A 23,212-nucleotide genomic window follows, 5' to 3' on the forward strand; every position below is an offset into this window, starting at 1 on the left:
GAAAGAACTTTGCACAGTGCTATATTTTACTTGTATTCACATAAGGACCATAGTTCATTACTACTATACAGATCATAATCCCTCCATCAGACTCTGGCAGGCCAAAGGCTTTAACAGGATCCTGTTTAGGCTCAATTTCTGGAAATCCCTTTCCTAGTTCCATATGCTCATGCCGGTAGAGATAGGATTAGTGAAATTAAGGAGTTTACTTATGAGTATAAAGGCCTATTCCGGGCCTGATAACAGACGGTAGGAGGCGTCACACACACATTTTCAAACCCATTCCTTTTTTCCTTTTCAAGCCTCAAATGGGCAATTTGTGGATACTGTGGATATTTTTAAGCCTTCTTAATTGGAGAAAAACCGAGAAGAGAAAGAAACAAGTAAACTGAAGTGCAACTGTCTCTTAATGGTAAAACCCAAGAACTCAAGGAATTTAGCCCAGTTCTCCCTCCTATTGTACAAGCAGAGATCCGGTCAGAGAAATGATTCCATAAACTGAGCAGGGACCAGCGCAGTGGTTCTATACCTTTCTGGCCTCAAGTGATCCCTTTGGGAATCTGACAAGAGCATGGTCCCTCTCTCAGGAAAATGATCGTACAAAATCTGTGCACCATTTCAGGGAGTTTATGGATCCTCTAAAGACCTATTAAAGACCCCTTCCATGACCTCCACATTAAGAAGTTGGAGCTGAAGAGGGCATGTGTTGGATAAGACTCTTCACTGTAACAAAGCTGTCATCTAGAGTTACATCACAAATTTACCAGTTAATGGCAGTGTCCTAAAGTTGAGGAAGAATCACTGTCCTATAGAAACCCATGTCCTGATATGCCTGTACTGTTTCTGATTTCTATCTAGCCTAAATTCTGCTGCAATTTAGGGTCAATTCTTTCTTCTGTTGCTTTGATTGATGACAGAGAATAGCTGGGTTCTGTTTTCTATGTGACTAACCCTTTGAGATGAGAAGGAACTATTTTGAGGCTAGGAAGTTAATTAGGCAGTAGGATATTTGGTAGGAGTTTAAAAAGCGGAAGGCTCCACCTGCCAGAACTCTGAATGGGTTGGCCTGCCTGGAAAGCAGGGAAGGAATGAAATCATTGAAACCACGTGGGCAGAAAGGCAGCCACCATGGCCTCTTCTGTCCATTTAGAATACTCCCGACTTCAAAAATTAGTACAACATTTTAGCTAAGTGGAGGAAACAGAGGGAAGTCATATTTAGATTAGAATAAAAATTTATTTTTGTAAAGAATTATATTTTGTATTTGCAAAAGCTGAAAATGCTCATAAAAATTACCAGCCCAGAGCTTGGATTTCCAATGGATCCACCACGTGAGACAAAAGAGTCTGTCACTTCTTCTTGCCAGGTTTGGGGGCCTTTTCTAGACCTTGGATGTGTTTTCGAGGGAGCTGATACTCTTCTACAATCCAAAAAGCACACACTCCTCAGCGGAGCATGACCTGGCTCCGCAGCTGGCCCTCCACCAGTCCCCGTTGTCTCACAATGCCATTCCACCCAGCTCAAACTCAACTTCGGGACTGACCACTTACGCCTACACCTCAAGGCTGATGTGTATATTTCTGAAATTTTCACACTGAGCTACTTTCTGGGTGTATTTCAAGCGTTTAAAATTCTTTCACGAGAGAGAATGTGTCTGTTCAGTCTGTGCTCCTCTCTCTTCCTCATAACATTTCTTCTCAGTACCTCCTATGGGGTTCTTCACATAAAGGGGCTCGATTCTAGAAGTTAACTTGTCTAGAAGTAACATGCCATAGGCCATGGAATACATTTGCCTAAATGAGCACTTACTATATGCAGGCCCTGAGGATGAAAAAGGCAAGGCTTCTGGCTCATGCAGCTCAGTCTGGCAGGAGGTTCAGACATTAGAAAAAATTAGCCAAGCTGCAGACATTAACCAGAAATATAAACACAATTGGAAAGTGCTACATTAGCAATGTTTAAAATGCTAATTTAGGGACAGGTCTCGCAGGACCCCTGAGCTGGGCCAGTGAGCCTCTGAGGTCAGGTGGGCTTAGGCGTGGGAGGGCATCCTAGGCAAGGGGATAGCCCAGGTGGAAGCATATGTGGGTGAACATGCAAGGAGAATCTGGGGAACTGCAAGGAGACCAGGACCGCTGCTGCCTGCAACGTGGGTGTAGGAGCTGCCAGAGAGAGCCTGCAGGGAAGGCTGGGGTAAGGCCAGGGTCAGGCTGGGAGGGTCTTGTTTATTGAGCTTAGGAGTTAATTCTGAAGGCATTGAAGAGGCATACAAAGTTTTTTAGAAGGGAGTGATGTGATCATATTTGTTTAAGAAAGCTGACTCAGGCAGAGATGTGAAGGCTGGTTTGAAGTGAGGACAAACTGGAGGCTGGGCTACCCAGAATTAGTATAAAGAACTTAGGCTTTAAGCCAGGCATGGTGGCTCACGCCTGTAATCCCAGCACTTTGGGAAGCTGAGGCAGGTGGATCACCTGAGGTCAAGAGTTCAAGACTGGCCTGGCCAATATGGTGAAACCCCGTATCTACTAAAAATACAAAAATTAGCTGGCTGTGGTGGCATGCACCTATAATCCCAGCTACTTGAGAGGCTGAGGCAGGGGAATCACTGGAACCCAGAAGGCAGAGGCTGCAGTGAGTGCAGTGAGCCAAGATTATGCCACTGCACTCCAGCCTGGGTGACAGAGCGAGATTCCGTCTCAAAAAAAAAAAAAAAAAAAAAAACTTAGACTCTGGAGTCTAAAAAGTTCCGTGCCCAGATGTATCACTCAAGAGTCAGATCATCTCAGGGCCAGGCACAGAACCTCTCTGGGCCTCAGTTTCCTCATCTGCAAAACAGGTAACAGCTCTGTGGCATCATTATGATTAAGAGAGATGCCTGCAAAAACCCCAACAATGGACCTAGCACAAAAGTTTGGGTGCTCGCCGAATGTTTTATAAAAAGGGACCAACCAGGAAGAAAACTACTCTAATGGTGGAAAAGAAAACACTGAATTTCAAAGGAGCCAAAGGATCTGATTCAAACATTGGTTCCATCTTCTTGCTAGCCACTAAAATCTAAATGGAGAGAGAAAGAGTATGTATGTATGTGTATTATGCAAGTTGAGTTGGCAGGAAGGTCTTTGCTGAGCTAGACCAATGCCTCCACTCTTCAGAGGGGATGCTCACCAAGCAATAGCCAGCCGAGGTGGTGGACCTGGTTTCCCTGGATTTGCACCTGAAGGCTGTCCTTGGCCCCAGGGGCAGAAGTGACGGTGGTGCTAGCCTGGCATCGCTGCTGAAGGATGGCAGCCACTGAGTATGGGTCCAGACCATAGGCCTCCAAGTTCCGGACCACGGTCACCTGGGGGGACAGTGGGGACAGAGACTGACGGTGGTGACTGCATTCCCTTCCCTCCAGAGGGTCTTCCGGAGCCTCAGCAGCCTCCTCAGCCCATGTTCTCTGATGGTTCACCTTTCCTATAACCCTAGTAATTTTTTAATCCAAATAACTTATTTTTGTGCTTCTAAATTGATTCTCTTTACCCCATCCAATATATGTGTTATATATTTAGAGGGACAGACACTCTCTGTATCACATAGAATGTCTACCTTTTTTTTTTAAGTTTTTTTATTTGGAGAATTTAAAACATAAATGAAAGCAGAATAGTATATAAACCCACATGTACCTATCACCAGTTTCAACGATTATCAATTCATGGCCAACTTCGATCCATCTATATCCCTGTCTACTCCCCACTCCTCTATTACTTTAAAGCAAAACTCCCCAGACATCAGATCATTTCATCTATAAATATTTCAGTATGTATCTCCAAAAGATAAGACTCATTTAAACATAAAAACAAAACCATCATCACATCTAAAAATAAATTAACAAACAATAGTTCCTTAATATCAAGAATCTAGTCAACAACACATGCATTTTTCTGTTACTCAACTTCACAAATGACAAGTGACTTTGAGATAAAAAAGAAAAATATTAGTGCTTTTAAAATATCACAGTTCTCCTCCTTGTTGCTTTAAAACAAATTTTCATTCATAACTACAGATGGTAAAGTGTATTACTATCAGGGGTGTGTGAGGGATGACTGCTATCAATAAAGACTATAAAAGCTCCAACTACCTTATGCTTGTCAATGGGCTCCAGACCCAGAAAATCTTAGAATCAGTAAGACGTTAGAGGACGTATCTCTTCCAACTGCCCACCTGATGCATGACCCCCCAACTACATCCTCCCCCAACAAGTGCCTAATCTTTGTTTGCAGACTCTCCAGAAAAAAATTCACTATTTTATGAAGCACCAATTTCAATTTTGGACAATTCTATTTGCCATTATTAACAGAAAATTAGTGTTTAAATAAACTATATATATGAAAATTATTTAGTTCGGTGTCTGGCACATAATTAAACTCAATAAATAGTGACTATTACTAATTATTATAAAGGTTATCATTACTGGTTCTCAATTATTGAGAAACAAGTATTTATATGCCAAGTACATTCTAAGTGCTTCAGCTTCATTTGATCCTCAAAATGCCTTACCAGCGAGGTATTATCCCCATTTTTCACAGAGTAAAACTCAGACAAAAAGAGATGAAGTAACACATTCAAGGTCAGGCAGTGAGGCAATGGCTGCATTTGAACCCAGTCCTATCCAAAGCCCATGCTCATAACTGTACACTACTACAAAGTTCTTTATTTTGAACTCAACTCTGTTTTCTTGGAATTTCCACCCAATAACCTATTTCTGTCTTTTCAAGGCATATAGAATAAGTGCACTACTTTGCCAGGGGACAGCTCTGCACATATTTGAGGAGAGATGTCACTGGTTCCCTCCAACTTTGTGTTACCAAGCTAAACACACTCAGTTCCTTCAGCAAGTGTTTTACAAGTTATTTTCATTGAGTAAGGCCTAAGAGGTGAAAGAATATGTGAGAGCTGAATGCCCATAACATATTTCTAAGAAAAAAATAAAAATAAAATCTTGTTTACTTTTGGAACCAGGCTCTAGCAAGTTTCCTAAAACAAAATCCTAGAGTGAGCGGGGTCAGCTTTACCTATTTCATACAGAGCCCAGCCCAGGCACATAAACACGTTTCATAAAAAATCTTTGATGTGTTTCAGGCCGATCTAAAACCTCCAATCACATTAGGGAGACCAGAACTTGGCAAGAACATTACATCACCATCCTTGAACTTTGTAAATTACCTTTTTATTGGAAGCTCTTTGTGCTAGGGTGATGTCAATTGGACAGATTTTCCCTTTCTTCACAATGGGCTCTTGTCCGGGAAAGGTCACTTGATAGGCAGGCTGTAATTTTTCCAAACACCTGAAGCAGAAGTTATGAGTTGCAAACTGATAAAGCCAACAGGAACCATTTCCTCATACCCCACTACCAGCAGGCAGTTAGGTGTAGGCTGAAATTGAAGGTTCACAACCTTGGTTGTATATTAGAATTATTCAAATCCCTAGGGAGCCGCAGCCAGATCAATGAAATCTGTATCTCTGACCAGGGCTACGTATTTTTTAAAGCTCCCTAAAGTACAGCCAAGGTTGACACCCACTGATTCAAACATGGGAACATCAGTGACTTGAGCCCCTGGAAACAGTCCACTGACCTGGCCTTTTGAGAATCTGCCCTGTCTGCCTTGTGGAGGCTACTACCTGTCTCAAGAATGTGCCTTAAGCAGCCTATTGCCTGCGAGTGCTGCTTCACATTTCTGACATGTTTTATAGACCACTTTTACCACGAGGAGTTTCTACCTTTTATCTAACTAAGTTTTCTCTTGCTATCACATATATCAGGATCAATAAACTTTTTCTATAAAGGGCTAGACAGTAAGTATTTTCGGTTTTTTGGCGGTCACCTGGTCTCTTACAACTACTCAGTTCTGCCATTATAGCACAAAACCAGCGCACAGACAACACATAAATGGATATGGTTGTGTTCCAATAAAACTTTATTTACAAAAACAGGTGGCAGGCCAGATTTGACCCATGGGCTGTAGTTTGCTGACTCCTGATAATAAACTATTTTCAGTTACGTGGAAAACAAGGAATATTAAACATTTTTCCTTTAAAGACTTTAAGACACTTACCCCCAGCCTTCTTTTGCTTCTGCATCTTATTGAAGTTCTTATTTTTTATTTTTTTAAATGCCCTCACTTTAACAGAGTAAGTTCTTTTTTTGAGACAGGGTCTCATCTTGTCACCCAGGCTGGGGTGCAGTGATGGGAACATGGCTTAATGCAGCCTCCACCTCCTGGGCCCAAGCAATCCTACTGCCTTTGCCTCCCAAAGTGCTGGGACTACAGGCATGCACCACTAGGCCTGCCTGAAGTTCTTATTTTTAATTAGTGTTCCTTTTTGTTCTTCCTTTCAAGTTCTTCTATGTCATATTGGCTCAAATTGTTCCAAAGATCCCCCAAATCACAGTTCCTCAAGCCTGTGTTTATGTACACTGACTTGGTATGAATTACAGAAAGAAAATCAAAGGCTAAGATAGTGACAGTATTAAAGTTCAATGTGATCGATATTAAGGGGAGGGGATAGAAAAGTTGGAGAGGCAATGCCCGTTACCTGGTCAGAAGACTGTCCCATGGAAGCTTCATGACTGTATGCTGTTCATTTTTCTCTAAGATGCAGTCACATAGGATGGGATCCAATTTCACAAGACTAAAGGGAAAGAAGAGGCAATGAAGAAATCCTAGACTTGTCCCTTCTGACCTGAAGGCTAACTCAGGATTCATCTCTCACACGGCTTTTATAGACATTCAGGATATGAATCAATTATGGGCCCACAGTCCAAAAGGCAATGTACCTTATGGGTGGGAGGTACACATATGCTTTCCTAGGAAAAGCAGGAGGTGGAAGGGAAAGTGAGATGGGATAAATTTGAAGATCAGAAGCCTTAGCTACTAAGCATGTGAACAAAGCTTTCTAAGCTTAGCATCACAACTGGCTAGTGAGGAAGAAAGAAAGAAGTGGGGATCTTTAAAATGAAGGTGTTGGCCAGGTGCAGTGGCTCACACCTGTAATCCCAGCACTTTGGGAGGCTGAGGATGGAGGATCACCTGAGGTCAGAAGTTCAAGACCAGCCTGGCCAACATGGTAAAACCCCGTTTCTACTAAAAATACAAAAATTAGGCTGGGCACGGTGGCTCACCATACCTGTAATCCCAGCACTTTGGGAGGCCCGACGGGTGGATCACTTGAGGTCAGGAGTTCGAGACCAACCTGGCCAACATGGTGAAACCCCGTCTCTACTAAAAATACAAAAGTTAGCTGGGCGTGGTGGCACATCTCTGTAATCCCAGCTACTTGGGAGGCTGAGGCAGAAGAATCGCTTGAACCTGGGAGGCAGAGGTTGCAGTGAGCAGAGATTGTACCATTGCACTCCAGCCTGGGCAACAAGAGCAAAACTCCATCTCAAAAATAAAAATAAAACATAAAATAAAATGAAGGTATTAGATTAAGCTGGTATGTCTCAACTTTTTATCATGATGATTTTTTTAAAAGTGAAAAAAAAAAATTTTTTTTGAGATGTGGTTTCACTACGTCACCCAGGCTACAGCGTAGTGGCAAGATCATTGCTGACTGCAGCCTCAACCTCTTGGGCTCAAGCAATCCTCCCACCTCAACCTCCCAAGTGGCTGAGACTACAGGCATGCCCTACCAGGCCCGGCTAATTTTTGTATTTTTTGTAGAGACAGAGTTTCATCATGCTGCTCAGGTGGGTCTCAAACCCCTGGCCTCACGTGATCCTCCTGCCTTGACCTACAAAAATGTTGGGATTACAGATACGAGCCACAGTGCCTGGCCATTAAAGTAAAAAACAATCAATGGAACTCTCTTCATCTGGTAGTTTACCATCTGTATCCCCTTTTAAGAAAATAATACCATAATGGGTACAAACATACAGTTAGACAGAAGAAATAAGTTTAATCTTTGAGAGCAGAGTAAGGTGACTGTAGTTAATAATGTATTGTGTATGTCAAAATAGCTAGAAGAGAGGACTTAAAATGTTCTCAGCACATAGAAATGGTAAATACTCGAGGTGATGATACCCCAAATACCCTGTCTTGATTATTATACATTCTGTGCATGTAACAAAATATCACATGCACCCCATAAATATGTACAAATATCAATAAAAATAAATACCAAATGCTATGACTTCAGTAAATTCTTTGTAAGCTTACATTTTATTCCTCACAATAGCCAATTAAAGATGATTCATGGGTATTTGTGAGAGAATATTTACCTAGTCTGTAGTCAATGTTGATAGCATACATGGATCTGAACACCCCAGACAATAACTCTGAGTGTCCACAGCCCATGGTTTGGAAACCACTGGTCTTAATTACCTCCAAGACGCTATGGTTTTCTATTCTCCCTCCCCAAATGTGTCTATGTCTGCTAAAGACAAAAACCCAATAAGACAGATCTAGTGCTTCTCATGCACTCACTTTTTGTTGTCTGCATCAACCAAGTCATTTTTCTTGGCGTAGTTAATGATGATCGTTCGGACCTCACTGCCCTCCAGAAAGCTCCCCTTCCTAGGTGAGGAGAAGTGACCCACGGGTTAGTTCATGCTGTGCCATGAGACAAAATGTAGATGCCCAGACTCACTCCCTGCCGAGCAGGGGACTTTCCTTAGCTTTCGGCCTCTAGTTTCTTCCCTTTTCCTGACTGAAGTGAGCATGACCATGTGAAGAATAATTACAGGCAGAAAAGGTTAAGACCTACTCGTTCATTTAGTCCAGAGGAACTTGCCCAGGGAAGGAGGCTGGAAGCTGGATTTTGGAGAAGGGAACAGGGGCAGAGCAGGTTTTGCCAGTTGCAAAAGAGCACTACTCAGGTTGAGAGGAACTGTAGGCCAGAACACCAAGCAGGCAGAGAAGGGCTGCTCTCCAAAAACTCACTTGTGGCCAGACTCCTGGAAGAGCAGGGTCATGCTGGCTGGGACACAGTAGAGGGGTTTTATATCTGGAGGGTGATAGGGCTGTTCCCTGCTACCCTCCTGGATAGTCTGGGAGGTCGGGGAGGGCTCGGGTATGACGAAAGATGTAATCCTAAAACCCAGCAGAAGGAAAGAAAAAACACATTTTATACTAGCATCTCAGCAATCCCCAGTCCGTGGCCCAGGTGCCCTGGGGCCAGCTGGGCTACAGTGACAGGCCCCCTGCACTCACCTTGGGTGTTTCCAGTCCACAGCCACAATGCTCTCCACCCCTTTGCTCAGCTCCTTCACCTGTATAATCTGCTCCTGCTGCATTTGCTGCAGGAACTTAGAGAGCTAAGGGAGAGAGGGCCAGTGGTAGGGGACTTCATTGATTCCACACACATACTGAGCACCCAGGATGTGCCAGAGTGAGCTAGGCAGGGACTGTGCAGGGATATGAGACAGCCCCTGCCTTCATCAACCAGGAACTGGAAGGCCCCCAACCTGAGGGTCAGGGAGCAAGAAGCTGCTAGAGACTAATTAGTGAGGCCGTTCAGAACTCTAATCAGATATAAAGGGATCAAAGGGGAAAGGAGAGTGGGTGCCACCAACTGCTTCAGCCCAGAGAGAGTTTCTTTCTTCCCCCTTATACTTAGAGTCAAAAAGCTTAATTCTAGCCTGAGCCCGGTACACAGGACTTCCCCAGTGTCCATCTGGCTTATGTCATATGTGCCCCTACACAACTCTCTGCATGGGATCTGCAAAGAAGATCCTTGCTTACCTTTTTGTAGCTTGACTTCTTTATGTCCAGTTGTCGTCCTTCGGGGCTGATGGCAGATGGAAAAGGCAAGTTAAGCTAACGAGCAGTCATGCTGGGACCTGCCTGACACTGAGAGGAGGGCCTTTTTCCTCAGCCTTCCTGCCCCACCTTCAGAGAGAGGCCACTGTGCCAGAACTGTCTGCCCAGGGGTGACATCAGAGAGGGGCACAGACTATGGGACATTCTAAATCAATGCTGTTCAACAGAACTTTTCACAGATGTGGAATGTTCTCTGTGTTATCTAACAGGGCAGCCATTAGCCACATGTGGGTAGTAAGCACTTGAAGTGTGACTGTGACCAAGGGAACTGAATTTTAAATTTTATTTACTTTAAATTAATTTAAGCTGAAAATAGTGACATGTGGCCAGTGGCTACTGCATTGGATACAACCTTAGATTCCTCCCACACCAGACAACCTTCTGTGGCCTCCAAAGTTGCAACAGCAAACTCACACCGTGGGCAGCCAGGCCTGGAGTGGGGCCCAGCAAGCCATGGCCTGGGGTCAGGTCTGGCCAACTAATTATCTACTGTCTATGGTCACATTAGTGCTACAATGGCAGCATCAAGTAGTTGCAACAGAGATGGTATGATCTGCAAAACTGAAAATACTCATATTTACTATCTGGCTCTTTACAGAAAAACGTGCTGACCCCTACACTACAGCAATTAGTTTTGAAGGGGACTTTCCTGATAAAAGCTATGATCTTTTCCTCTCTCCAGAACTTACATCTTCTCTCAAAACATGACATGTAGTAGCAGTGGATTCTCGAGGAGTCCTTCTAGAATCCACCCCAGGATCTTATCCTACAGAGAAGGGGCCCCCTTTACCCTGTATCTGCAACCCAAGAAAGTCAGGACAGATTACCAAGTATCCCTCCACACACCCCAGACACCACACTTATACAGGATAGCTTAAAGATGCCCAAATATAAATGGGAAGACATTACATTAAGAATCACCTTTTAAAAAAATCACAGCCAGATTCTCAAAAAGAAAGAAATTCAGGCCGGCAACAGTGGCTCACGCCTGTAATCCCAGCACTTTGGGAGGCTGAGGCAGGCAGATCACTTGAGGTTAGGAGTTCAAGACCAGCCTGGGCAACATGGTGATACCCCATCAATACTAAAAATACAAAAATTAGCTGGGTATGGTGGCATGTGGCTGTAATCCCAGCTACTCAGGAAGGCTGAGGCAGGAGAATCTCTTGAACTTGGGAGGCAGGGGTTGCAGTGAGCTGAGATTACGCCACTGCATTCCAGCCCGGGTGACAGAGTGAAACTGTGTCTCAAAACAAAAAATAAATAAATAAATAAATTCAATCTCAGGGTAAAAATCAATAAGCAAACCTCCTGACATGATAGTATTTACTGAATGCTTATTATATTTCAGGTTATGTAATCTTTACAGCAATCCCATGATTATTAGAAATTAGGACCCAGAGAAGCCCACTAACAAGCTAAAATGCACCTTGCTCGAACACCCTGGAGACCTAGCAGTTGAGCCCGGATGGCTCTGTCTTCAAAATCCAGGTTCTATCCACATGCAATACTACCTCTCCTGGTGACTTGTGTTTTGGATGGGGTGGGCCGGGACGGGGTGTTCACACCAATTCTTCTTCCTAATAAAACCTAATGTGGCCCCCCCACATACTTTTCAGAAGTGTGAGGAGGCTGAATGTTCCAGAAGAAGCTTGCTGACAAAGAGGCTGCCCTGGGACACTTCCTGCACAGGACACGCTGCCCGATTTGTGAGGTTGCCCAGAAACCCCATGGCAGAGGCAGTGTTTACAGAATCTCAGGAATTTTAACTTTCCAGTCCTTAATATCCTTTCATTGGCTAAAATTTAAGATTTTGTTTTAACAGCCCAGCAAGCTAAGAATTAACTTTTTAGAACCCAGGAACTAATATATTTGTCAGATAAGCCTTCCCCTCCACTCTTTCCACAGCATGTCCCTCAACCAGTCCCTGCATCGGCCCCATTCTGTCCTACTACCAAGGAGCACACGTGAGATCCCGGCCCCGGCCTCCAGCCCACATCAGTGCCTTCCATACCAGCAGGAGAACATGTGGCTGCCAAGGAAAGTGCTGGTGAGTAAAGGGAGGTCAGCCTTTTTGACTCGGCACTTCAAGGCATGCAAGAAGCATTGCTGTAACAGCTCATCCATTTGCTCTGCAGGGAAAAGACAAGAGCCACATCCTTCCTGAGGGATACAGAACACCTGGTACAAGAAAACAACCCCCAGCTTCATCCCTACTTTGCCCCCTTGGCTCTGAAAGGAACCTATTCCCAGGTACCAAAGCTCCCAGCCTCTCTTGAGCACTGAGCCTTTCAAGAGGGTTGACCCCAGAGAAGGAGTCAAGCCACAAAGTCCCACCAAGCTAGGAGTGTTCACCCAGAGAAGCTGAGCCAGAGGAAACCTTGGAGGGCTTTGTAGCTGAAAACAGGCAAATGCCAGGGCAGATTAGCACCCAGGAAGACATGACTTACGTGGAAAGGACTCAAAAACAAGCTGTGAAAGGGCTGCTGTGCCACCCTCACAGAAAATAAGGACCTTCCCCTCCTCCCCTGGGAGCTTAACGGCCATTCTAGTCAGCAGTGGAGTGGAGCTCGTCAGGCTCCTAAATTGAGAGGTGGGGACATGGGCTCTTCTCCTCCTAGAGTTATACCTTGAAGCGTTTTGCTATCTGTGGAGTCTTGGTTCAGGCCCCCTGTGCTGGTGTCTTCTGGGGCTTCTGAGAGAGACTTCTCTTCACATGCCTGGTGAGCCTCCCCATTCTCCTCTTCCCCCTCCAGGATCATGTGCCTCATGTCTCCCTGCAGGGTGGAGTCCACCTGGACAGATCCCTTCTCTTCACTGAGATCTGCTGAATCCAGGGCCAGTGGAGCAATGGAAGGTGGAGAGGACTTGTTTCCAGATCGCCTGGAAAAATCTCATGTCAGAAACATCAAGCAGCAGCCCCAATACTCTCCAACCCTGCTGAGAAGAGTCAGCAGTGAGGTCAGAGACAGCAGACAGCCAATAGGCAGAAGTGGCCAGGAGGGGGCAGAGAGCCTGTGCCTTCATCTCAAGCATACTTTTAATTCCGGGCCCCCAAAAGTTCCATGCCTCAGTTTCCTCATCTCTGAAATGGGGAGAATAAATCTTGTCTCCTCCCTATCCCAAAAGAATAATACTATTAATAGACATCCCAAGACTGAGAGAGATTAAAGGAGTTTAAGATAAACTCCCAAAAATGTTCCCTTCATCTGAGTTAATAATAAAACCAATTTGAATTAAATATGAACATTAAGATCACAAATGCATCTGTAATATCTATTTGGTGAAATGCAAACCCAGGGTTCAGCATATGTTATGAAACACAAACACCTGGACCTGCAAAATCAGTGGCTTCTGTGTTACATCAAATGCAGTCTAACGTGGAAAGCAGAGATTGCCATGGTTTTATGCCACTAAGCCTTAGGAAGACAGGAAAAAAGGAGATGCCACATAGCAAAGCACACAGAGCAGTAAAAAGCTTTATCTTAGCCAACATCATGCAAATCAAACTAAGTTTTAACTAATAGCTATGGCAAGGCTTCTCAGTATTATTCACAGTAAAGCCAAAGGGTATGTTTAGGCTATTCTGATCAGCTAAATACCATAAATATTTTTTTCAAGGTGCAAGGAGAGAACCAAAGCAGCTGCTGCTAAAATAACTTAGACAACCTGACCTTGATTGCTGTTGCCCAGACTGCTAGTTAAACAACAGGTGCTAGGAGAACATCAGTCATCAGCCCTCAAATATCTAAAAACAGGCTAAAACGAGGTTGTACCTCCAGCAAAGGAGGGCTCAGACAGTACTTGTAAAATTAATAACTCTGGCTGGGAGTGGTGGCTCACGCCTGTAATCTCAGCACTTTGGGAGGCCTAGGTGGGCGGATCACGTGAGGTTAGGAGTTCGAGACTAGCCTGGCCAACATGGTGAAACCCTGTCTCTGCTAAAAACAAAAAAATTAGCTGGCTGTTGTGGGCACATGCCTGTAATCCCAGCTACTCGGGAGGCTGAGGTAGAAGAATCACTTGAATCGAGAAGCGGAGGTTGGAGTGAGCTAAGATTGCGCCATTGCACTCTAGCCTGGGCAGCAGACCAAGACTCCATCTCAAAAAAAAAAAAAGGCTAGGTGCAGTGGCTCACGCCTGTAATCCCAGCACTTTGGGAGGCCAAGGCGGGTGGATCATGAGGTCAGGAGATGGACACCATCCTGGCTAACACGGTGAAACCCCATCTCTACTAAAAATACAAAAAATTGGCCGGGTGTGGTAGCAGGCGGCTGCGGTCCCAGCTACTCGGGAGGCTGAGGCAGGAGAATGGCATGAACCTGGGAGGCGGAGCTTGCAGTGGGCTGAGATCAAGCCACTGCACTCCAGCCTGGGCAGCAGAGCAAGACTCCATCTCAAAATAAAAAAAAAAATTAGTAATTCCAAGACTGGGCTAGAAAATATAAGAATGAATTTGTATCAACAGGCCACAATACTTCGCTAAATGTGTTTTTTGAGAAAATCACTGCTTACTGTTTTGCTAAAATGAAAAGAAAATAACCAGAAAATGAACAGGTACGGGTCTCAAGAATGCAACCTTTACAGTCAGAATGCGTTACTTCCATGAGGAGGAGTAGTCTGGAATGTGAAATCTGAATAACATAAAAGTAATCAGGTTATAATCCTGGTATCTAAAGGTCTACCCTGCCATGATTTGGATTCAGAAGCACTCATCATGGGGCCACATGATGCCTAAAATGTGCATGGCAGCTAGGGCCAGATTGACCAGGGCTATAAAAAATTGAGTATCACTGTATTGAGAGGAGAGCAGATGATCCCTAAGGCCTTCTTTTGGGTCTAAGATTTATAATTCACTTAGAAAATAAAGTTCTCTCTCATTACTTGTCCAAGCAGGGGAAAAAATATTTTCTTTATATTTGGCAAGGAAATGAAAGTCTGGGGTTAGCAACTTGCTTAAAGACATGGCTAGGACCAACACTCTCACTCCTGAATCTCAGGCCCCATCCTCTACCCAGCTGCCCCGGTTCTCCGTAAAACAGAAGAAACTCTGTACCCACCACAAGTGGTCTTGGTAAGTATGGAGCACAGAGAAGCCCCTTCCCTTCAGGCCTGAAGTGAGCATCTCAGCTGTGGACATGGCTGCGACTCCAATGGCGACAGGGGCTCTAAGAAGAAGGAAGCCAGAGACCAGGGTCAAGGAAAGCCAATGGGAAGGGCACATGTTAGGATCATCTTCTGACACATGTGGTAAAAATACCAACCTTACCAATTTGAAGGTCTTGTATCATAGAACCAAACTCAGTCCACTCTCAGTTTTCTTTAGATTACCTATAAATATTACTTTCAAAAATCCCTTGACCAAACATTAAACTTCTGTATTAGGAACTCCTCTGTTGACTTTATCACTGCCTTTGTTTTATTCCTGCTGTGAATTAAATCCAGGTAGATCTTGGAAGGATATTTAATGTTCCCTTTCATTAATTTCAAAAATATAAATTATCTCCTCTACCTTAAAGAAGTCATAGCCATCCCACAAGGAAGTTTAAAGGGGAGGCAATTCATATATGATAAATTAGGCTGAGGGATGCCATAGGGAAGAGGGAAGAGACACACAGTGGTGCCAACTAGAGAAGTTCCTTCTGAGTTGACTTTATAAGAGGGATTGCTCAGTGTAACTACGTATCTAAGAACTGGATGTTTCCAGGATATCAAAAACAACCACATATATAGTAACTACAGAAACTTCCAAAGCCCAGATGACAAATCTGTTAGCCCAGTGTTACTCAAGCATTGATCAATCAGATATTGCCTGTAAGGATGGGTGACTAGCTGGATAATAGTGGGGGAATAATACATAAGCCTGGCAAGGTAGCCAGGGTCCAAGTGAGAGTTCCCAACACTTGAACTTACTTTATACCTGGCAGCTCTGCTAACTGTACCAATAGGTCAGTTCCTGCCACAAAATCTGAATCTGGCTTCTTTCCCAGTTCTTAAAAGGTTTTTCTCATCTACCCCTGAAAGGTCAATGGCTTAAGAACTCCAGTCTTGAACATGACTTGTATTTTTAACAACCCCTCATATCATTACCCCCACCACAAACCATCCACAGCTCCACCCCCGTATATACTCTAAAGGCTAAAGTGAACAGGCCAAATATTCATTTACATAGTTTCCTCCTATCTCAGATAGAATATGGGGGGAAAAAAACGGTAACATCATCATTCTTTTCAACTGTAATTTCTGCTACAGGTAAACAAAAGTTTTTAGGTGCTTGGTTCCAAAGCATTTAAGGAAAATAGAAGAATATGAGTAGCAGAAATAAGAACTTTGAACACTGACCCCTATCATGCCTACCATCGCTCTTTCCGTCTCTCTCAAAGAGAGACTCTATCAAAATGACGAGTTCACCTTGGCCATCTCCATAAAAAAAAAAAAAATAGTAAGATGTAATTTTTCACTCACTAGGATAACACAAATGAAGATGACCCATCATATCCAGTATTGGTGAAAGTATAGGGAAATAGGCTCCATATATGCTGCAGGTAGGTGTAAAAACTGATACAGCTTGTTTGTAGGAAAACAGAAAATACACATGATCTTCAACCTAACAATTCTGCATTTTAGTATCTACTCTGGAAAAATACTGGCAACAGTGTCCCTAGAGGCATCAATAAGATAACGTTTGTAATAGAGACAAATTGGAGGCAACCTCAATGTCCACCAGGAGGGGGCCTGTTCCATCATCACACAACAGGTAAAAAGATTTGGCAGATCTGTGTGTTCTTATTTAACACACAGTTAAATTTAAATGTGTATTAAGTTAGTATTTAAATGTCCACATTTAAATATTAAGATGTAACAGTTTAAAAATGAAAATTAAAAAAAGAAAATGTCCACACAATATTAAGTGAAAACATAACACATACACAGTATAATTTTGTTTGAATTTTAAACACACACACCCTAAGCCAGGTATTTTTATATGCACATGTATATATGTGTAGAACAACAACAAGAAGGACACACATCAAAATGATAATGGTTATTTCCAGGAGAAAAAGATTGTGGGGTAAGGGGGGCTTTTAATTTTTCAGAGTTGTTCATACAATTACTTCTTATTTTTAAAAAGAAGCAGTGGAGGCTAGACGCAGTGGCTCATGCCTGTGATCCCAACTCTTTGAGAGGCCAAGTCAGGAGTATCACTTGAAGCCAACAGTCTGAGACCAGCCTGAGCAACAGAGTGAGATCCTGTCTGTACATAAACTGTATCTCAATAAAGCTATCAAAAATAATTAAAAGATGAGGATAATGATATGGATATAGGGAAAAAGCATGAGGGTGATGAAAGACAACGAAAAAACAAAAAAGGTCACAAACAGACGGAGACTAAGAAGACACGACGACTAAATGCAAATTGGTATTTTACATTGGATATGTGAAGAGAAAGAAGACACCAGTGAAAAAACTGAGAAAATATGAATAAAGTCTGTAGTTTAGTTAGCAGTACTTTGCCAATGTTAATTCCTTGGTGGTAATAATCTATGTTGTGGTTATGTAAGAGGCTACCATTAGAGGAAGCTGGGTAATGAGCATGTCAGAACTCTACTATCTTTGCAACTCTTCTGTAAATCTAAAAAAATAAAATAAAATAAAAATGCTAAGTTGAAAGAAAACAGAGCAGCAACAGCAAACAGCAAATATACTCTGCCGAGATGCATGGACTCCCCATAGGTTTGCTGCCATTCCCCTGCTGGCCCACTCTGCTTCTTCCAAAACCGATTTTTGCTTTCACTCTTTTGTTCATATGCTTTATAAGCTGTTATTCCCCTCCAACTTCTCTTTTACACAAGTATTTCCCCCAAAGGCACAGTTGCCTGGCACAGTACCTGTTCCCCACCAAGGAAATGGCACAGAGGTCGCCCTTCTGTACCTGAGGCAGACCAGCAGGGGGCATCACTAGTCCAGGCAGCATCAAATCTGCAACGAACAAAACAAAAACATCACAACCTGCATTCGGCCTCCATCTAACTCTGTGTTTTACTTCATCATTTCCTGACTCACTCAATGAAAAAATAATTATTAGGTATCAACTATGTTATTCATAATAAAAATGAAAAATAGCAACTTCAGTATCAGACCTTCTCCCCTCAGGGGGTTAAAGGTCAGAGTTTGAGTGTCCTGGCTGGGTGCAGTGCCTTATGCCTGTAGCTTATGCCTTTGATGACCCCTTCGCCCATCCAATAGCAGGATATTTATTTTTATTCAAATGGTGGTTTCTAAGTCAGAAGTGGGAACCTTCACTTCCTCTCCAGACTCAGCTCCTAACATTCTCCTGACATAAAAGAGGTACTTTTAGCCAGGTGCAGTGGCTCACGCCTGTAATCCCAGCACTCTGGGAGGCCAAGGTGGGGGCAGATCACTTGAGGTCAGGAGTTCGAGACCAGCCTGGCCAACACGGTGAAACCCTGTCGCTACTAAAAATGCAAAAATTAGCCAGGCGTGGTGGCGCACTCCTGTAATCCCAGTTACTCAGGAGGCTGAGGCAGGAGAATCCCTTGAACCTGGGAGGCAGAGGTTGTAGTGAGCCGAGATCATGCCACTGCACTCCAGCCTGAGATTCTATCTCAAAAAAAAAAAAAAAAAAAAAAAGTTTGAGTAGCCTATAACATGATCTGTCTTGTCCTAATTTCCTAAATTCAGCTTATTGATTTATGGTATAGCACATGGTGGCTAACAAAGTACTTTCACAACACTTATTTAAGCCTTACAACAGGGCCAGAGAGGCCCAGAGATCTTGTGGAACCAGCCAAGTGAGAAACATAAAACGAACAGGAGAAAAAATTCCATTTTTCAACCACACAAACACAAGAAATGGGTAAGTTTATTACACCAGTTGGCTTTTGCTAAGTGGGTTTCAGCCAATAGCCAGAATATAGGAAAATCCTATTACCTGCTCCCCCTACCAGTTTCTCGAGTACCAGAGGCCATGTTGTAAAGGTTGGCAGAAGATCAGGATAGGACCACAGCGTGTACACTGTACAAAAAGACATCCAGAAAACACTATTACCAAAAAGCCAATCTTTTCGAGAAACGGAAAAACCTAACACTATGGTCGCTTTAACTAGAATACAAGAAAGAAACTCAACTCAAAGCTAAAGAGAAGGTTGTAAGGGGATGCCCAGAGAGGTTTCATTTTTGAGGAAGGAAAAAACCTAAGGAACTGAGTGTCACTTGAAATTTGGAGGCACCTGGATTGCAGCAGCAGAAAATGGCCACAGTGGACAAAAAAGTGAGGGCAGAGAACCAATGAAGCTTTTATTTATGGCTTCAGAAGCAAGTAGCCTAAGAACAGGAAGCCAGCTGTATAAAATTTGGAAACTTTCCCATGTTTACCATTTTTATCCCCTCTGTTTCCATAGTGATTAGCAGTAAAAACCCCTAGGTCAAAAAGCATTGTGGTTGTCTTCAGGTACAGCAAGGACGTAAGATCAGGGGCACGAGTGGCCTACGGATATTGCATTGCACTGTTACAGCCAACCCTGGAGGATGAAAAGCCCCAAGTTACAAAGTAGGTGTCAGCAGCTATGGAAAAGAGAAAAGGAGACTGAGTCCCTGAGATTTGTGACAGAGAAGGCAAAGATTCCTAGAGAGCCACTCAAAGCCTAAAAAATCCCTGTGAGACATATGGTTAAAGAACACCATGAAAACAGCTGGATACGTAGCTTATCAATCCAGCTTCATTCCTATTACAGTATCTCTTTTCAGTATTTTAGGAAAATCCTGCTACAGACAGTTTTAAGAAACATTTTTTGGGCTGGGCACCCTGCTCATGCCTGTAATCCCAACACTTTGGGAGACTGAGGCAGGAAAATCACTTGAGCTCAAGAGTTCAAGACCAGCCCGAGCAACACAGTGAGACCCTGTCTCCACCAAAAATGTTCAAAGTAGCCAGACATGGTGGCATATGCCTGTAGTCCCAGCTACACAGGAGGCTGAGACGGGAGGATCCCTTGAGCACTGGAGGTTGAGGTTACAGTTAGCTACGATCACACCACTGCCCTTCAGCCTGGGTGACAGAGTAAGATCTTGTCTCTAAAAAAATATATATTTTTGGCCAGGTGCGGTGGCTCACGCCTGTAATCCCAACACTTTGGGAGGCCAAGGCAGGTGGATCACAAGGTCAGGAGATCAAGACCATCCTGGCTAACACAGTGAAACCCTGTCTCTACTAAAAAAATACAAAAAAATTAGCCGGGCGTGGTGACAGGCGCCTGTAGTCCCACCTATTCGGGAAGCTGAGGCAGGAGAATGGTGTGAACCCAGGAGGCAGAGCTTGCAGTGAGCCGAGATCACGCCACTGCACTCCAGCCTGGGCGACAGAGCAAGACTCCGCCTCATGGAGACATGCCCTGAAACTCCATGCTTTTCAAGACCTCTGCTCTATCCCTAGTCAACCCACTGTAAACTTCTCAGCCACTGTTCCTTCATCTCAGAACTTCCCTTTGCAACCACCCTTACTTACTATGTTAGCCCTTTTTTAACCCCTCCTATAGTGGTTTTGCATAAGAGAAAACCTTTTACGTCCTAGAATTGGAAGATTCAATTCCAGGAACACTAAGTCCACAAAGATCCTTGGGGATGGTATTGGGAGATTTTGTGCTTGCTTATTTTATGCAAGACAGGTTAATGGAAGAAACAGAGAGAAGCAGATGTTAGGCAAGAACGACCTAATGGTAATGGCTATCTTCATCCTGTTGTCATACCTGTTGGATACAGATTTTTCTCCAGTTCAAAGAGGATGGGGTTACCACCACTCACGTACACAGTCACTGCATCCCCTTTGTAAGCATACAACTTCACAATGTTGAGTTCCTCCTTTCCAGGTACTAACTCAGAGACTTGATCAGTTCCAAGGGTGGGGAAAGCAGTTGTCACATCAGCTCGAAGCTTTCTCCTGTAGAAAGCACACCAGCACTGTGAATGCTGCCTGTACAGACTTTTAATAAATATCAAGAACTCAAAAGTGCTCACTATAAAATCACAAGGGCAAAAGAAAGATTGCCTGGTTTATGATGTCCTAGTCTCATACACTCTTCCGAAACATCCTAAATTCTTTTTCATCCATTGTCATCTATTTTCACTCATTCCTGGGGTATGCCTTTCCATTTTATGGGTGGGGAAACAGGCCCAGTGCACAATCCAAGTTAGCCTGACACAGGAAACAGCCCTGTCTTCCTGACTTCATGCCTAGCCCTTGGGCCCACTTCTTTCTCATATGTGCTTCGCAAATCTGTCAGTTTATGATTAAATAACTATGCCATGAGACCTACAGACAACTATAAAGCATTGGTTACAAAATTTCAAACACAGTCTCCATTTGTGACCCTGTCTGAACAGATACATTTCTTACCACATGTGCCTTATTCCCTCCCACCTCAGTTTCCAGCTGTCTCTCCTGCCAGAAGTAATCACTAGTCATTTTTTTCTCTTATACTTTTAATCCTTGGTATCCCATCCGATCTCTTCCAAGGTGTATTAATCTCTTTGGAGGGCAAGAATCCCGTATTCCTTCATTTCTGCATTCTCCACAACCCCTTAAATAGTGACTGCACACAGTAAACGCTGTCTTAACTACGTTTTATTTTAAACTCACTAGACTATCCAAAAGACAGCCAGGTCCCCCTCCATCCTCACTTCAAAATGTGTCCAACCCACCCTTGCCTCCTGGGGTCCCTTCCCTGGCATACCCCTCGGCCTCCACCCGAGGATGTCGGCCGAGAATAGCGAGGGCTATGGGCCAGCCGGGCCCAAGAGATGTCTGGTTGTTCTGGTGGCAGAGCAGGCCCCTTTCCTCCCTCACCTGTCCGACCCCTTGATGGCCGTGTTGGACTTGACCCGAAAGGCCTTGGCAAACATGTCTGCTGGGGTGGCCTGGGGAAGAGAGCACAGAAGTCAGGGAATGTCAAGAAAGCGAGGGCGCAGCGGCTGCCAGGCCCACAGCTCTAAGGGTATCCATGCTGGGGCCCGGCCGCGAAAAAGGCCCGGCTGGAAACCAGGGCCGCGCAGCTTCGTGGCCGTTGCCGCTGGGGAGGCCGCGGCCGCCCCCAGTGGCGATGCCTGGAACTAAAGCAGGGCAGGGAGGGGCAGGGCCCAGGGAACGCCCCTCCCCTGCCCACCGTCCCATCCCCTCGCGGGCCTGGCTCTGCGTCTGCGCGAGCAGCTCCGGTTTGGCAGTCAGCAGCGACTCGGTCACGCCAACAGCGGTTCTGTTTGTTTTCTTCCACTCCATTAACCTTAGGAACTGCTTTGCGTAGAAGCTCTCTGCAAGCTCCCGTTCCACTCGGTTCGGTTCAATTCAATTCCGCAAAAATAATTGAACTCAAAAACACGAGTTCAGGCTTCGGCCGGGCACCGTGGCTCAAGCCTGTTATCCCAGACTTTGGGACCGAGGCGGGCGAATCGCTTGAGCCCCGAAGTTCGAGACCAGCCTGGGCAACATGGTGAAACCTCGTCTCTATAAATAATACAAAAAGAAAAAAGAAAAATAATTGGGAGGCCGAGGCGGGCGGATCACCGGAGGTCGAGAGTTCAAGACCAGCCTGACCAACGTGGAGAAACCCCGTCTCTACTAAAAATACAAAATTAGCCGGGCATGGTGGAGCATGCCTGTAATCCCAGCTACTCGGGAGGCTGAGGCAGGAGAATTGCTTGAACCCGGGAGGCAGAGGTTGTGGTGAGCCGAGATTGCACCATTGCACTCCAGCCTGTGCAACAAGAGTGAAAGTCCATCTCAAAAAAAAAAAAAAGAAAGAAAAGAAAAATTCAGCCGGGTGTGGTGGGTGCATGCCTGGGGAGGCTGAGGCAGGAGGATCGCTTGAGCCCAGGAGGTGGAGGTTGCAATGAGCCGAGATCGTGCCACTGCACCCCAGCTTGGGCAACAGAGTGAGACTCCGTACCAAAAAGCAAACAAAAAAACCTTGAGGGCCTTTTGAATATTTTTCTTTATTTTATTTTATTTTATTTTGTTTATTTGGAGAGAGGGTCTCGCTCTGTCACCCAGGCTGAAGTGCAGTGGCACAGTCTCAGTTCAATGCAGCCTCGACCTCCGGGTTCAAGCGATCCGTCCACTTTAGCCCCCCGAGTAGCCAGGACTACAGGCGGGCACCACCACACCCGGCTAATTTTTGTATTTTTCGTAGAGACAGGGTCTCACCTTGTTGCCCAGGCTGGTCTCAAACTCCCGAGGTCAAGAGATCTGCCCGCCTCAGCCTCCCAAAGTGCTGGGATTACAGGACAGGTGTGAACCACCAAGTCGGGCCTAAATGTTTTTCTAAAAGGCATTCTATGATTAAGGTCTATTCATTGTACTATAAGCTAGAAGCCTCAGCTAGGATTTTCTGTAAGATTTT

The 23,212-nt window shown here is 44.4% G+C and overlaps 1 protein-coding gene and 1 long non-coding RNA gene across 4 annotated transcripts in view; both read right to left on the minus strand.

Annotated features, from left to right (window-relative positions):
* Window positions 1-23,212, minus strand: part of LOC144341440 (uncharacterized) — a 59,398-nt gene that overhangs the window by 31,172 nt on the left and 5,014 nt on the right. The gene's annotated exons all lie outside the window — the stretch shown is intronic.
* On the minus strand, window positions 1,217-21,859 carry EIF2D (eukaryotic translation initiation factor 2D). Of its 3 annotated transcripts, none has more exons than XM_078004909.1 (15): window positions 21,664-21,835; window positions 20,567-20,757; window positions 18,754-18,837; window positions 17,690-17,780; window positions 14,861-14,968; window positions 12,430-12,683; window positions 11,815-11,932; window positions 9,723-9,768; window positions 9,192-9,295; window positions 8,922-9,071; window positions 8,466-8,555; window positions 6,577-6,672; window positions 5,206-5,326; window positions 3,166-3,340; window positions 1,217-1,864 (listed from the first exon to the last, which is right to left on the minus strand). In XM_078004909.1, the coding sequence occupies exons 1-15, from the start codon at window positions 21,717-21,719 to the stop codon at window positions 1,860-1,862; spliced, it is 1,689 nt and encodes a 562-aa protein (XP_077861035.1). In that variant the 5' UTR covers window positions 21,720-21,835; the 3' UTR covers window positions 1,217-1,859. The 3 variants fall into 3 exon arrangements, with proteins under 3 accessions (XP_077861035.1, XP_028683838.1, NP_001253699.1); NM_001266770.1 differs by having other exon boundaries at window positions 1,302-1,420; window positions 21,664-21,859; XM_028828005.2 differs by lacking the exons at window positions 11,815-11,932; window positions 12,430-12,683 and having other exon boundaries at window positions 1,217-1,420.

Source organism: Macaca mulatta, chromosome 1, assembly GCF_049350105.2.
Source record: "Macaca mulatta isolate MMU2019108-1 chromosome 1, T2T-MMU8v2.0, whole genome shotgun sequence".
In the NCBI taxonomy this organism is placed as follows: Eukaryota; Metazoa; Chordata; class Mammalia; order Primates; family Cercopithecidae; genus Macaca; species Macaca mulatta.

Excerpts from the sequence above, each read along its gene's own strand:
- EIF2D (NM_001266770.1), bottom strand. The coding sequence starts at position 21,719 with ATGTTTGCCAAGGCCTTTCGGGTCAAGTCCAACACGGCCATCAAGGGG. Across the intron at positions 20,758-21,663 it reads GCCATCAAGGGGTCGGACAG|GAGAAAGCTTCGAGCTGATG; the intron begins GTGAGGGAGGAA and ends TGCTTTCTACAG. Across the intron at positions 8,556-8,921 it reads TTCCAGGAGTCTGGCCACAA|GAAGGGGAGCTTTCTGGAGG; the intron begins GTGAGTTTTTGG and ends CTCCTCACCTAG.